At 45.5% G+C, this 16,036-nt stretch overlaps 1 protein-coding gene across 1 annotated transcript; it reads left to right on the top strand.

The window, feature by feature from the left end:
• Positions 1-2,790: 2,790 nt before the first annotated feature.
• On the top strand, positions 2,791-14,602 carry LOC311123654 (serine/threonine-protein phosphatase 6 regulatory ankyrin repeat subunit A-like; the record flags this gene model as incomplete). Its single annotated transcript, XM_084197895.1, has 21 exons — positions 2,791-2,878; positions 3,142-3,284; positions 5,296-5,508; positions 5,896-5,974; positions 6,222-6,336; positions 6,611-6,757; positions 7,734-7,802; positions 8,149-8,289; positions 8,939-9,050; positions 9,267-9,293; positions 9,470-9,544; positions 10,434-10,635; positions 11,118-11,205; positions 11,428-11,545; positions 11,769-11,988; positions 12,844-13,009; positions 13,223-13,368; positions 13,495-13,577; positions 13,672-13,754; positions 13,883-13,974; positions 14,180-14,602. The coding sequence occupies 21 exons, from the start codon at positions 2,791-2,793 to the stop codon at positions 14,470-14,472; spliced, it is 2,700 nt and encodes an 899-aa protein (XP_084054021.1). The 3' UTR covers positions 14,473-14,602.
• Between the last annotated feature and the right edge of the window lie 1,434 nt (positions 14,603-16,036).

Raw genomic sequence — 16,036 nt, 5'->3', positions numbered from 1 at the left:
ATGTCTGGATTCCGTGATTCGGTCCGCAACGCTTATTTTATAGGGCCCTAGTCAATGAACTTGTCATAAATCAACATAGGATAACGATATTATAACCGCGATTGATAATAGACAGTACTGTGCAGCCGTCTTCATCGACCTGGCCAAGGCTTTCGACTCTGTCAACCACCGCATTCTTATTGGCAGACTAAATAGCCTTGGTTTCTCAAATGACTGCCTCGCCTGGTTCACCAACTACTTCTCAGATAGAGTTCAGTGTGTCAAATCGGAGGGCCTGTTGTCTGGACCTATGGCAGTCTCTATGGGGGTGCCACAGGGTTCAATTCTTGGGCCGACACTTTTCTCCGTGTATATCAATGATGTCGCTCTTGCTGCTGGTGACTCTCAGATCCACCTCTACGCAGACGACACCATTTTGTATACATCTGGCCCTTCATTGGACACTGTGTTAACAAACCTCCAAACGAGCTTCAATGCCATACAACACTCCTTCAGTAGCCTCCAACTGCTCTTAAACACTAGTAAAACTAAATGTATGCTTTTCAATCGAACGCTGCTGGCACCCGCCCTCCCGACTAGAATCACCACTCTCGACGGGTCTGACCTAGAGTATGTGGACAACTACAAATACCTAGGTGTCTGGTTAGACTGTAAACTCTCCTTCCAGACTCACATAAAGAATCTCCAATCCAAAGTTAAATCTAGAATCGGCTTCCTATTTCGCAAACAAAGCCTCCTTCACTCATGCTGCCAAACATGCCCTCGTAAAACTGACTATCCTACCGATCCTTGACTTCGGCGATGTCATTTACAAAATAGCCTCCAACACTCTACTCAGCAAACTGGATGTAGTCTATCACAGTGCCATCCGTTTTGTCTCCAAAGCCCCATACACTACCCACCACTGTGACCTGTACGCTCTTGTTGGCTGGTCCTCACTACATGTTCGTCGTCAAACCCACTGGCTCCAGGCCATCTATAAATCACTGCTAGGCAAATCCCCGCCTTATCTTAGCTCATTGGTCACCATAGCAGCACCCACCCGTAGTCTGCGCTCCAGCAGGTATATCTCACTGGTCATTCCCAAAGCCAACACCTCCTTTGGCCGCCATTCCTTCCAGTTCTCTGCTGCCAATGACTGGAACGAATTGCAAAAATCTCTGAAGCTGGAGACTCTTATCTCCCTCACTAACTTTAAGCATCAGTTGTCAGAGCACCTTACCGATCACTGCACCTGTACACAGCCCATCTGAAATTAGGCCACCCAACTACCTCATCCCTATATTGTTATTTATTTTGCTCTTTTGCACCCCGGTATCTCTATTTGCACATAATCTCTTGCACATCTAGCATTCCAGTGTTAATACTATTGTAATTATTTTGCACTATAGCCTATTTATTGCCTTACCTCCATAACTTGCTACATTTGCACACACTGTATATATATTTTCTGTTGTATTTTTGACTTTGTTTTTTTACCCCAAATGTAACTCTGTGTTGTTTTTATCGCACTGCTTTGCTTTATCTTGGCCAGGTCGCAGTTGTAAATGAGAACTTGTTCTCAACTGGCTTACCTGGTTAAATAAAGGTGAATTTTTTAAAAAAAATTTAATAAGTTTGCAAATGTGATGATGCATGGAATGCTTGATATTTTTCATGGAGAAAATTAGCTTCCCCAAACTTGAGAGCAAGACTGGCCTAAACGCGCTAATGTTTTCCTTTGCTAATGTCCGTCCCGCCCCCCTGTCAGCTGTCAGTTTTGTCGATGACCACGTACATAAGACACGCCAATCACCGACACCTGAAGTTCCATGACCATCACAGCCCTAGTTGTATGCTTGAGTTTGTTCAGAGGAGGCTTTGAATAAAATCCGATCTGAGTGTGAAATGCCTTACTGAGGGTAAATGGAAGCTCCTCTTGTGCCCGGCTCAGCCTTATACAGTTTAAGGTACTTTACCGTATCCATTTCAGTAAGGCCAGATTGTCCAAATTCTACCCAAATATTGATGGTACATGTGACAGGTGTAAAAGCTCCTTGGTGGACTTGACCCACATGTTCTGGTCCTGTCCCCGTCTGGCAGATTATTTGTCCACTATTTAAAACCCTTTCTGAAGCATTTGATATAAAGTTGCAGCCTAGTGCAGAAATTGCTATTTTTGGAGTACCAAACAACAATCCTTCTCTGACCAATAGACAGCTAGATGCCATTGCCTTTGCCTCCCTGTTAGCCCGCAGAAGGATTTTATTGGATTGGAAATCTATCAATCCTCCCTTAGCCTCTCTTTGGCTCGAAGATCTGAAGCTGTTCCTAAAATGAGAAAAAATGAAGTTACTATTCGAGGGTCAACCAACTCATTTTATTCCTCCTGGGACCCGATGATATCCTATTTTGAACAGCTCCAAACACTTCCTCCAGATTAGTACTCTTGGCCCCACCTTGAGATTACTGCTATATAGGCCTATAAAATCACTTAATCACCTGAAATTGTTAGGCTATTACATTTTTGCTTGAAGTAACGTTGTTGTATACTTTTGTTTTGTTTTCTGACATGTAAGTCAATTACTTTCCCTTTCTTTTTAAATGTGTTTGGAGGCATTCTGGGGGGAGGGGGAGGTCAAAGGGGGACTAAAAGGGGAGAAATGTACCATGTCTTTACATGTTATCTTTCATTCATTGTGAATACAAAATATATAATTTTAAAGGGAAGGCTTTGAAGCCAGATTTAGCGGATTTTGCTGTTTAGTTTTCCTCAACCTGTGTTTTGTTTCTCTCTCCTCTCCCTGTTAGATGGTGAGGCTGCTTCTCTCCAGAGGAGCCAACATTAATGCCTTTGACAAGAAGGATCGCCGAGCAATCCACTGGGCTGCTTACATGGGTGATGAGTTTACCACATCATTTACATTCTGACTAATGTCCTTTATACCAATGAATGAATGAATGAATGGACTGTGTGTTAGTCTCACAGCTCAGCTGTATGAGCCACGTCTAGTGTGTTATTATGTCAGAATCATGTACTAAGTAGGTTGATTAGATGTTTTCAGTTGTACTAACATGATGTAGGTGTTGCTTATGGTGCTGTGTACCACTGTAAACTAATCTCTCTCTCTCTCTCGCTCTCGCTCTCTCTACCTACCATAGGGCACATTGAGGTGGTGAAACTGCTGGCCTCTCATGGATCAGAGGTGTCCTGTAAAGACAAGAAGGCCTACACCCCTCTCCACTCTGCAGCCTCCAGTGGAATGATCAGTGTGGTCAAGTACCTCCTGGACCTTGGAGTGGATGTGAGTCAACACGCATTCAAATGTGTAGTCACTGTTCAATTACAACTCAATGAAAATACAGAGCTCTAGTGGGTTGGCGAATGATTTCCTTTCAAGTAATGAAGAGATGGAGGTTGGAGCCAGTGTTTTGGACCAGGGGGTTTTCAGAACCAAGTAATGAAGAGAGAGAGGTTGGACCAGGGGGTTTTCAGAACCAGGTAATGAAGAGAGAGAGGTTGGACCAGGGGGTTTTCAGAACCAGGTAATGAAGAGAGAGAGGTTGGACCAGGGGGTTTTCAGAACCAAGTAATGAAGAGAGAGAGGTTGGACCAGGGGGTTTTCATAACCAAGTAATGAAGAGAGAGAGGTTGGACCAGGGGGTTTTCATAACCAAGTAATGAAGAGAGAGAGGTTGGACCAGGGGGTTTTCATAACCAAGTAATGAAGAGAGAGAGGTTGGACCAGGGGGTTTTCAGAACCAAGTAATGAAGAGAGAGAGGTTGGACCAGGGGGTTTTCATAACCAAGTAATGAAGAGAGGTTGGACCAGGGGGTTTTCAGAACCAAGTAATGAAGAGAGAGAGGTTGGACCAGGGGGTTTTCATAACCAAGTAATGAAGAGAGAGAGGTTGGACCAGGGGGTTTTCAGAACCAAGTAATGAAGAGAGAGAGGTTGGACCAGGGGGTTTTCAGAACCAAGTAATGAAGAGAGAGAGGTTGGACCAGGGGGTTTTCAGAACCAAGTAATGAAGAGAGAGAGGTTGGACCAGGGGGTTTTCATAACCAGGTAATGAAGAGAGAGAGGTTGGACCAGGGGGTTTTCAGAACCAAGTAATGAAGAGAGAGAGGTTGGACCAGGGGGTTTTCAGAACCAAGTAATGAAGAGAGAGAGGTTGGACCAGGGGGTTTTCAGAACCAAGTAATGAAGAGAGAGAGGTTGGACCAGGGGGTTTTCATAACCAAGTAATGAAGAGAGAGAGGTTGGACCAGGGGGTTTTCATAACCAAGTAATGAAGAGAGAGAGGTTGGACCAGGGGGTTTTCATAACCAAGTAATGAAGAGAGAGAGGTTGGACCAGGGGGTTTTCAGAACCAAGTAATGAAGAGAGAGAGGTTGGACCAGGGGGTTTTCAGAACCAAGTAATGAAGAGAGAGAGGTTGGACCAGGGGGTTTTCAGAACCAAGTAATGAAGAGAGAGATGTTGGACCAGGGGGTTTTCAGAACCAAGTAATGAAGAGAGAGAGGTTGGACCAGGGGGTTTTCAGAACCAAGTAATGAAGAGAGAGAGGTTGGACCAGGGGGTTTTCAGAACCAAGTAATGAAGAGAGAGAGGTTGGACCAGGGGGTTTTCATAACCAGGTAATGAAGAGAGAGAGGTTGGACCAGGGGGTTTTCAGAACCAAGTAATGAAGAGAGAGAGGTTGGACCAGGGGGTTTTCAGAACCAAGTAATGAAGAGAGAGAGGTTGGACCAGGGGGTTTTCAGAACCAAGTAATGAAGAGAGAGAGGTTGGACCAGGGGGTTTTCAGAACCAAGTAATGAAGAGAGAGAGGTTGGACCAGGGGGTTTTCATAACCAAGTAATGAAGAGAGAGAGGTTGGACCAGGGGGTTTTCAGAACCAAGTAATGAAGAGAGAGAGGTTGGACCAGGGGGTTTTCAGAACCAAGTAATGAAGAGAGAGAGGTTGGACCAGGGGGTTTTCATAACCAAGTAATGAAGAGAGAGAGGTTGGACCAGGGGGTTTTCATAACCAAGTAATGAAGAGAGAGAGGTTGGACCAGGGGGTTTTCAGAACCAAGTAATGAAGAGAGAGAGGTTGGACCAGGGGGTTTTCAGAACCAAGTAATGAAGAGAGAGAGGTTGGACCAGGGGGTTTTCATAACCAAGTAATGAAGAGATGGAGGTTGGAGCCAGTGTTTTGGGCCAGGGGGTTTTCAGAACCAAGTGACCTGATCAGGAATGTATTGTTTTGTTCCCCCCCCCCCCCCCCCCCTCTCTCTCTCCACTCTTTTCCCTCCCTTGCTCCCTCCAGATAAATGAGCCCAATGGGTACGGTAACACCCCCCTCCACGTGGCATGCTACAACGGGCAGGACGTGGTGGTGAATGAGCTGATCGAGTGTGGCGCCAACGTGAACCAGGTGAACGAGAAGGGTTTCGCCCCACTCCACTTCACGGCCGCCTCGTGCCATGGGGCGCTCTGCCTGGAGCTGCTGGTGGGCAACGGGGCCCTCGTCAACATCAAGGTGAGGAGACCGGATGACCAACACTGTGTCTGAACTAAATAACACCCTATTCCCTATGTAGTGCACTACTTTTGACCAGGGGCCCATAGAGCAAGGAGCCGTGGTGACACTGGCTGTGTCCCAAATGGCACCCTGTTCCCTTTATAAGTACACTACTTTGGTTCAAAAAGTAGTTCACTATGAAGAGAATAGGGTGCCATTTGCGACGCACACACTGACGCAGCACATGGCTTAGTATTTGGCCCTGGTCTACATTCAAATACCAATGGAATAGGCCTAACAATGCAAACTAAATGCAATCAAGCGCTCCTCCAATACGTGTTTGATTTTGCCTGTGGTCAGCAGCACAGACTGCCGTGTGAACCATCTTTGTCTTTCTATCTGCAGAGTAAAGATGGAAAGACCCCCCTCCACATGACGGCCATCCACGGACGCTTCTCCAGATCTCAAGCCATCATCCAGAATGGTGAGTCGCTGTGAATGCTCTCAACTGAATATATATGAACCAGTAGGCTCTTCAGCATTGTCTTTAGTCTTCAAACCATGATTCACTGGCACAGAGCAATGTTACTTGCAATGTGGTTGAACATGAAGCTTCATGAGGCCTCTAGGGTCAAGTGGTTGACGTGTGTGTGTGTATGTGTGTGTGTGTGTGTGTGTGTCTGTGTGTGTGTGTCTGTGTGTGTGTGTCTGTGTGTGTGTGTGTTCTGTAGGTGCTGAGATCGACTGTGAAGAAAAGAATGGAAACACACCCCTGCACATCTCTGCTCGCTACGGCCACGAGTTACTCATCAATACACTCATCACGAACGGAGCTGACACAGCCAAGTGAGAACACACACACACACAGTTTCCAGCAATAATGCAACATGCATCTGCAATTCTGTCATTGACCGAATTGCCGCTTGGAGACTATGCTCAACACATTGTGGTGTGTGGGGGGTTGATAGACAGGGCATTGCAGCATGCTGATGTGTTGATCTGCTGTGGGGTTTAATGAGGACTGTGATGTGGTGCTGTTTCCAATCTTAGCTGAATCAACTGTAAGTCACTCTGGATAAGAGTGTCTGCTTAAAGTCTAAAATGTAAAAATGTGTTGCAGGCGAGGCGTCCATGGGATGTTCCCCCTCCACCTGGCTGCTCTCAGTGGGTTCTCTGACTGCTGTCGGAAGCTCCTCTCATCAGGCTTTGATATAGACACCCCTGACGACTTTGGAAGGACCTGTTTACATGCTGCAGCAGCTGTTGGGTGAGTGGACTGGTCCAGGCTTTACACCAAGGAATATTTAGTTCATGAACTGGAAAGCCACCAGAAAGAACAAACACATATTCACACTCTTACATTTCACATTGTTTAGCAGTATAAAAAAATCGTTTAGATCATTAGTGCGGTATCATTTCTGTATAATGTGGTTCCATGCCATGGTGGTATTGACTTGCGCTCTGGTCTAAATTGTCTTTATATCTTCTTGAAAGAGAAGAGAAACCTGCAAACTGCTCTTGCTAGTATCACTTTTTATTATAGCTTTTATTAGCATTATAAAAACAGTGATACTAGCAAGAGCAGTGTACGGGTTTCTCTTTTCTTTAAGGTTCTCATTGTTACCATCCACCTGATAGCTCAGATGTGAAAGGGCCTTTCTGAACTTGATATCTTGTTACCATCCACCTGATAGCTCAGATGAACGAGAGCCTTTCTGAACTTGATATCTTGTTACCATCCACCTGATAGCTCAGATGTACGAGAGCCTTTCTGAACTTGATATCTTGTTACCATCCACCTGATAGCTCAGATGTACGAGAGCCTTTCTGAACTTGATATCTTGTTACCATCCACCTGATAGCTCAGATGAACGAGAGCCTTTCTGAACTTGATATCTTGTTACCATCCACCTGATAGCTCAGATGTACGAGAGCCTTTCTGAACTTGATATCTTGTTACCATCCACCTGATAGCTCAGATGTACGAGAGCCTTTCTGAACTTGATATCTTGTTACCATCCACCTGATAGCTCAGATGTACGAGAGCCTTTCTGAACTTGATATCTTGTTACCATCCACCTGATAGCTCAGATGTACGAGAGCCTTTCTGAACTTGATATCTTGTTACCATTCACCTGATAGCTCAGATGTACGAGGGCCTTTCTGAACTTGATATCTTGTTACCATCCACCTGATAGCTCAGATGTACGAGAGCCTTTCTGAACTTGATATCTTGTTACCAGGAACCTGGACTGTCTGAATCTGCTGCTCAACACAGGGGCAGACTTCAACAGAAAGGACAGCTTCGGAAGGTCTGTCTGTGGCATCAAATAACTTTCATATGTGATCTTTATGATAATGGGGAATATAGTATAGGGGCATATAGGAATTATTATGGGAAATATTGGGCGGCAGGTAGCCTAGCGGTTAAGAGCGTTGGGTCAGTAACCGAAAGGTTGCTGGTTCAAATCCCCTAGCTGACTAGGTGAAAAATGTGTCTATGTGCACTGCAGCAAGGCACTTAACCCTAATTGCTCCTGTAAGTCGCACTGGATAAGAGTGTCTGCTAAATGACGTAAATGTAAAATGTAAATGTTATACAGCTCCAATAAGCTGTTTCTGTTGTTGATGTTGAATGGTTTCTGTGCGTTCTTCTAGGAGTCCTCTGCATTATGCGGCAGCCAATTGTAACTACCAGTGTCTGTTTGCCTTGGTGGGGTCTGGGGCCAGTGTGAACGATCTGGATAAAAGGGGTTGCACCCCGCTCCACTACGCTGCTGCCTCCGACACAGACGGAAAGTACGTCTCACACCTCTCTTACTGTTGTGTGTGTTGTGGTGCCATGACCTTTCACATTTCACTGTAGTCTGGAGAGTATGTTGTGGTGCCATGACCTTTCACATTTCACTGTAGTCTGGAGAGTATGTTGTGGTGCCATGACCTTTCACATTTCATTGTAGTCTGGAGAGTATGTTGTGGTGCCATGACCTTTCACATTTCACTGTAGTCTGGAGAGTATGTTGTGGTGCCATGACCTTTCACATTTCACTGTAGTCTGGAGAGTATGTTGTGGTGCCATGACCTTTCACATTTCACTGTAGTCTGGAGAGTATGTTGTGGTACCATGACCTTTCACATTTCACTGTAGTCTGGAGAGTATGTTGTGGTGCCATGACCTTTCACATTTCATTGTAGTCTGGAGAGTATGTTGTGGTGCCATGACCTTTCACATTTCACTGTAGTCTGGAGAGTATGTTGTGGTGCCATGACCTTTCACATTTCACTGTAGTCTAGAGTATGTTGTTGGTCGTGTTTGAATACATACTAGTGTTAAATCTGCAGTGTGAAAGCTTGGCCACGTCTCCTTTGGGAAAGTGTCTCTGCTTGCTTATCTGTCTGTCTTGATGTTGGTATAATGATTAGTGAACTCTTGACCTCTGACCTCTAGGTGTCTGGAATATTTGCTGCGAAACGACGCTAACCCAGGGATCAGGGACAATCAGGGCTACAACGCAGTCCATTACGCGTCTGCGTACGGACACCGCCTCTGTCTGGAGCTGGTGAGTCAGAACCACAGGGGACTAGACGCCCTGCATTCACAGACCATTTTGTCTGCGTCCCAAATGAATGTAGGGCCCATAGGGCTCTGGTCAAAAGTAATGCACTATATAGGGAATAGGGTGCCATTTGGGACAGACGTTGATATTCAGTAGGTTTTAAGGTGTGGTTGCATGTTTGTCGTGGCCGCATCGTCACTCTTGATGTTCTTTTTCCAGATTGCAAGTGAAACACCTTTAGATGTGGTAAGTACCAGTTGGTTACTTTTCCTCACACTAGCTTGTTTAAGATACGAATGCAACACCCCAGTATGTCTGCAGGGGCTGGTCACTGAGATTTACAACATGAAACATGCTACTAGACTAACCTTCAAAGTAAATATGTTACAAGTCTAAACTGGCCCGTCCTTGTCTTTCCCCAGCTAATGGAAACCTCAGGGACAGACATCCTGAACGACTCTGATGTCAGAGCTCCCATCAGCCCCCTACACTTAGCTGTGAGTAAAGCCTACCTGCTCCTGTAGGGGTCTCGCCACATGACAAATGGCACCCTATTCCCTATTTAGTGCACTACTTTTGACCAGAGCCTTATGGGCCCAGATCAAAAGTACTGCACTACATGGGAAATAGGGTGCTATCTGGGATGCAGGCATGGTGTTGTTTTTCCACGAAAAGTTGATTGTCCAGACACTCACACACCATGTTCCTATCTGTTCCTGATTAGTGTAAAATACATGCATATTTTGACACGGTGATGATGAGGATGATTTCCTTATTTTGCCATTTGAGTTAATCAACCTCCAACAGAGGAGAAGTAGAGTGTTTCTAAATCTCACGCTTGGCAGGGACCTTCGATGTTGATGCTGGGCGGGAGAAAAAATGGGCACCCGATTTGAGAGACACTGGTCTACTTTAGGGGTCTAGGACTGTTTCTGTTCAGGCATACCACTGGTCTACTATAGGACATTGATTATATTAAGAGTGTATATCTGTTCAGGCGCACCACTGGTCTACTATAGGACATTGATTATATTAGGAGTGTATTTCTGTTCAGGCGTACCACTGGTCTACTATAGGACATTGATTATATTAAGAGTGTATATCTGTTCTGGCATACCACTGGTCTACTATAGGACATTGATTATATTAGGAGTGTATATCTGTTCAGGCATACCACTGGTCTACTATAGGACATTGATTATATTAGGAGTGTATATCTGTTCTGGCATACCACTGGTCTACTATAGGACATTGATTATATTAGGAGTGTATATCTGTTCAGGCATACCACTGGTCTACTATAGGACATTGATTATATTAGGAGTGTATATCTGTTCAGGCATACCACTGGACTTTGCTTCAGACTGTGTGTTTGTTTCCATTCAGGCGTACCACGGCCACCACCATGCTATGGAGGTCCTGGTTCAGTCTCTGCTGGATCTAGACGTGAGGAACAGCCAGGGGCGCACCCCTCTGGACCTGGCTGCCTTTAAAGGCCATGTGGAGTGTGTTGACGTCCTCATCAACCAGGGAGCCTCCATCCTGGTTAAAGACTTCACCCTGAAGAGGACCCCCATCCACGCTGCAGGTACGCATAGGATATCACGTAAGACCTAGAGATTCTGTAATTCAAAAGTTTTCCTTACCAAGATGGACATTTGTTTGGTCATGTTGCTAGGACGCCAATGTCCACTCTAGGGATATTATATAGCATAGTGTGAAAATGCCCACTACACACTGATCTAAGGTCATTTTTTGTCATTATTGCTGAGGATCTGGGGAGGGTAAGCTGATCCTAGATCAGTGCACAGGGGGACTTCTATCCAGAGCCAGGTACACAGCTAGCAGGTGACAGGCTTCGAGGGCCTCAGCCCCAAAATGTTTTATTATCTGCTGTGTTAACATCATGAGGATGTCATCTACCAATACCACTGTTCTAGAAATCTGTCTGTTCATGTGAAGGTAATAGTCGTCCAGCAATCAGCTCATATCCTCTCTGTTTAGCCTCCTCTAGCTACCAACGGTCAATCATCTCACATTCTTATATCCTCTCTGTTTATCCTCCTCTAGCTACCAACGGTCATTCGGAGTGTTTGCGTTTGCTGATTGGAAATGCTGACCTCCAGAGTCCAGTGGACGTTCAAGACGGGAATGGACAGTAAGTCAATTGGGTTTTGGATACAATTCCTGAAATAAAGAGATTTTGACACTAGTTCTACGTCCCAAATGGCACCCTATGCCCTACTTGGTGCACTACTTTAAACCAGAACCCTATGGGCTCGGGTCAAAAGTAGTGTACCATATAGGGAATAGGTTGCCATTTGGGACTCAGCCTGGTTATTACCAGTTTGTAATATGACCTTGTTGTCTTGTGTATCAGAACCCCTCTGATGCTGTCAGTGCTGAGCGGACACACAGACTGTGTGTACTCACTGCTCAACAAGGGAGCCAGCGTAGAAGCCAAAGACAAGTGGGGCAGAACAGCGCTACACAGAGGGGTGAGGAGGAGAGCTGGCTGTATACGCTCACACACAGAAAGAGACGGGGAGGCTCAAATATACATATTATCTTCAGAAAAGTAGTTGTCCATGGGTAGTGGTGTATTCATCCCTGTAGGGGGACCTGCCTCCAGACATCATTTGTAATAATTGATGATTCATTATTATATCATTGATTATTAGTTATTCAAATCCATTCTTGTCTCCCTGCCCTTCCTCCCAGGCGTTGACGGGTCATGAGGAGTGTGTGGAGGCCCTGCTGCAGCACAGCGCCAGCTTCCTGGTTCGGGACTGTAAGGGGCGGACCCCTGTCCACCTGGCGGCGGCATCCGGACACATCGGGGTGCTGGGGGGACTCCTACACGCCGCCCAGTCAGTGGAGACCCTCCCCGTCATCACAGACAACCAGGGCTACACGCCACTACACTGGGCCTGCTACAACGGTACGTACTGGACTAACGGAACACTAGATATTTTCTGATTTTCTCTCTTCAGCACCGTAAACATGTCCCTGAATTAGGCAGGCCATACAACTAGGGGTGTAACGATTCGATTTGTATCACGATTCGTGGTTGTCGATACGATTCAAGGACGATATTGGTTCATTTAGAACGATACGATCCGAAACGATTCAGTGACTTGAAATCGATTCAGTAACCTTTTAGCCAAAAATTCAACCAGTGTGACTGAAATAAATACCTGGATACTGGACAGTGCAGGTGAAGTTTCCTAGATTCCTGTTTCTTGTAAGGACCGCAATGGTGGCTTGATAATTTCTCGCTCGTCGGCTTCTCCTCTGTCGTCCGCCATGCTATGTTTTGTTGTCTTTGCGCCTTTGCGCTGCTGCTGGCGTGGGGCGATGACGTCACGGATAGGCAGACTGAATCGAGTAATGTTTAAAGCCTTTATCATTAAAAGTGCTAAGAAAAAACATCCATATAAAGTCTGACGTGCTTAAATCCAATGGGTTATTTCCTAGTATCGATACAATCGATTTATTACATTTTAAAACGATGTTAGAGTGATATATGTTGTCCAAAAGGCCAACTCACCGAGCACAGATCGATGTAGTTGGATCATAGGAATATAAATCGATACATCGATGTAGTAGATGGATCGTTACACCCCTACATACAACGGTACGTACTGACTAACTGGACTGTAGCTCTGTTCTCTCCTCCATGAAGTGTACACTCATTCACTCCCTCTTGTGGCTTGAAAAGCATTCGATTGGTGTGGACGGAGCCATGTGGGGGAATGAACAAGACTACAACAGAATTAGGGGTTATGACTCTCAGTGGAGGACCTTACACTGAAACAGGACTTTGTCATAGCATATGTCACCGAGGGCAACTCGTTCAGCCCCCTCCACTGTGCTGTGATCAATGACAACGAGGGGGCTGCAGAGATGCTGATTGACACTCTGGGGCCGGCCATTGTCAACGCCACTGACACCAAGAACCGGTAACTACAGCACATGACAAAGTCCTTTTCTTCTGGAGAATAATGTTGTCTTGGGAATAAAATGACCTCTGGGGTTGGATGAGGGATTGTAGATTACTTTTAATACATCTATTAGTGATTTTATATTTCTATGGTATAAACAGGGTTAATTGAACAAACTTGTTTATAACAGTCCTACATGATATCGGTGAAATAAGTTTCCTCTCTCTCCAGGACCCCCCTGCATGCGGCGGCTTTCACGGACCACGTGGAGTGTCTTCAGCTGCTGCTAGGCCACAACGCCCAGGTCAACTCCCCCGATGCCTCCGGGAAGACCTCCCTCATGATGGCTGCTGAGAACGGACAAACCAACGCTGTCGGTACGCAGCCCCCTCTCCTCCGCTTTGCCTCGCCCAGCCGGCTTAAGTTCAACATGTCTGTTTTACATTTTAATAAGTCGCTTCATTTCCTAATTGAGTTTCTTTATGTTTCTCTGTCTGTGTCAGAGCTGTTGGTGAGCAGTGCCAAAGCAGAGCTCACCCTGCAGGATGCAGTCAAGAACACTGCTCTTCATCTGGCCTGCAGTAAGGTGAGCATCCCCACATGAAGATGACGTTCATCTGAACAGTTGGCTCTCTCTGGTTGACATTTTGGTCTGACATGTTTGACTCTGGTTTTTAAAGGGGCATGAAACCAGTGCTTTGTTGATATTGGAGAAGATTACAGACAGGAACCTCATCAACTCGACTAACGCAGCCTTACAGACGTACGTATGGTTCAGCTGTATTAATTGGGCCAGAAGAATTAGAAGAAGTGCACTATATAGGGAATAGTCTGGCATTTGGGAGGTATCCTCATTTGCTGCTGGCTAATCTGACGGTACTTTCTCCTCAGGCCGTTACACGTTGCAGCCAGAAATGGTCTGACGGTGGTGGTTCAGGAGCTACTAGTGAAGGGTGCTAGCGTGCTAGCAGTCGATGACAATGGTAAGATCCATAACGCTAACACCGTTTTCTTCTGTACTTCTCTTCTCAATGTGTCCACAAATGTTTCTCTCTAGTCCACTGCTTGGTTATTGTCTTAACTTTGTATCTCCTAGCCTGCTGTTATTTCATGTTTTTCACCAAAAGTGTTATAGTAAACGGTGATGCTCCTGAAGTGACCCTCTGCTGTTCTGTTTGAACCCCTCAGGTTACACGCCTGCCTTGGCCTGCGCCCCCAACAAAGACGTGGCGGACTGCCTGGCGCTGATCCTGGCCACCATGATGCCCGTGTCCCCCTGCAACCCGGCGCCCAGCCTGTCCTTCAGTGCCATTAACCACTACACCACCAGCCCCTCCAAGAGTGTGACCTTCGACAGCCTGCCCGTGCTGCGCAGCGAGCACAGCTCCTACTGCAGCTTCAACAACATCGGCCACCGCGACCACGATGGAGGCTTCTACAAGGATGAGGAACTCAACGACTCAGACTCAGAGACATACTGAGGGGGGTGGTGGTCGCTGCCCAGGAGGGGAGCCAAGGGTAGGCGGATGGACAGTGAAGTGGGGCAGAGGCCACAAACAAATCCACACATACACACCGTGTCTTAAATCACCACAGCCAGCTTTGGGAGGGCACGAGCCGAGACAGTCCGCACAGGAGCCTTAAGAGTCCTGCAGATGGAGAGAGAGAAATGGAGGGAGGGAGGGAGAGGGGGAGGCACAACAGGCTGGCTGGCCACACTCATCCTCTCGTACCACCAGGTGTCCTTCCAGCAGATACTGGACTTCAGAGGAACTGCTGCTGCTATACCCCACCTTTACCTTTACCCACAAAGGTCCTAAACGGTAGAAACTGTCCAGCCAACAGACAGACGGACACCTTATGACGGCAATAACCTGTAGTCCAAGGGGATAGTAGCACTTCACTGAGTGAAAAACAGACATGGACCAAAAGATGCGGAAGAAGCCTTTTCAAAACCTGTTTTGACAGTAGAAATGGGATTGAGCGTTTTGGCCTGAGAAAAAACATAAGGAGTGATGTTTCATTTAAGTTTTATGAGAGTGATGGTCATGTTTATCCGCACACTAAGACAGTCAGAACGCACCTAGCCTCTTGTCTGTAATCCATGTGGGAGGAGGGGAAATCATTTATTTTTTATGAACAAACATTTTAATAATATCATTCATGTCTTAAGCTCCTGACCCTCTGTGGGAACCAAAGAATCGTAGTATTTGCTCTCATGAGTAATTTCAAAGAATTTCCATCCCCAATGGCACCCTATTCCCTTTATAGTACACTACTTTTGACCAGGGCCATAGGGTTCTGGTCAAAAGTAGTGTACTCTATAAAGAATAGGGTGCCATTTAGATTTTGCATTTGTATGTGAGCGACAGGACTTTTTACATTTGCGTTATTAAACCTACCTGTCCTTTGCCCTCTAGAAAATATTTTAGAAAGTAAATTATTAATTCATGTATTCTTTCTTGTGATATTTATGTCATCATTTTGTGCCATCTTTAGTTACTGAGGGGAGGTTAGGAGAGTAGGGGCAGCTGTATGAGCGAAAACAATGATGCACACTAAGTAATACAACGTTTGTGAAAAGCACTGATACTATTCCGAGGCATACGAGGGGGAAAACATGCCTCCCTTGGAGAGGAGAAACACTGTAAACCAATGGTAGGACAGCAGCATTTAGATTTTCTTCTGTTGAAAAAAATATATATATATTATTTGTCTTGGTCTTATAATCAATGTATTTTGACAGGTTTTGCTTGCTTAACTTCTTCAAAAAAATGAAACCACTCAAACCTTTTATGTGATTGCTTGTTCAAACCCCCGTTTTTGTCTCTTTTTTAAAATAATTTTAACTGGAAATATGTACAATACATATGCTATGTTCGTCAAATCAGGATCAGGAGGTTCACAGGTTTTTTCGTGTCCTTTTTTTCTTTAAAAGGATGAAACTAGCATGTACATATGAAATAGTGACTGAATCGAAACTCCCATGAATTCTTTCAGTATCTGAAGATTGCTGTATATTTTATGAGTAATAAAATAAAGAAA

The sequence above is a fragment of the Coregonus lavaretus genome (assembly GCF_964263955.1).
Source record: "Coregonus lavaretus genome assembly, contig: HAP1_SCAFFOLD_1371, whole genome shotgun sequence".
NCBI lineage: Eukaryota > Metazoa > Chordata > Actinopteri > Salmoniformes > Salmonidae > Coregonus > Coregonus lavaretus.
This window is presented reverse-complemented; position numbering and strand designations above follow the sequence as displayed.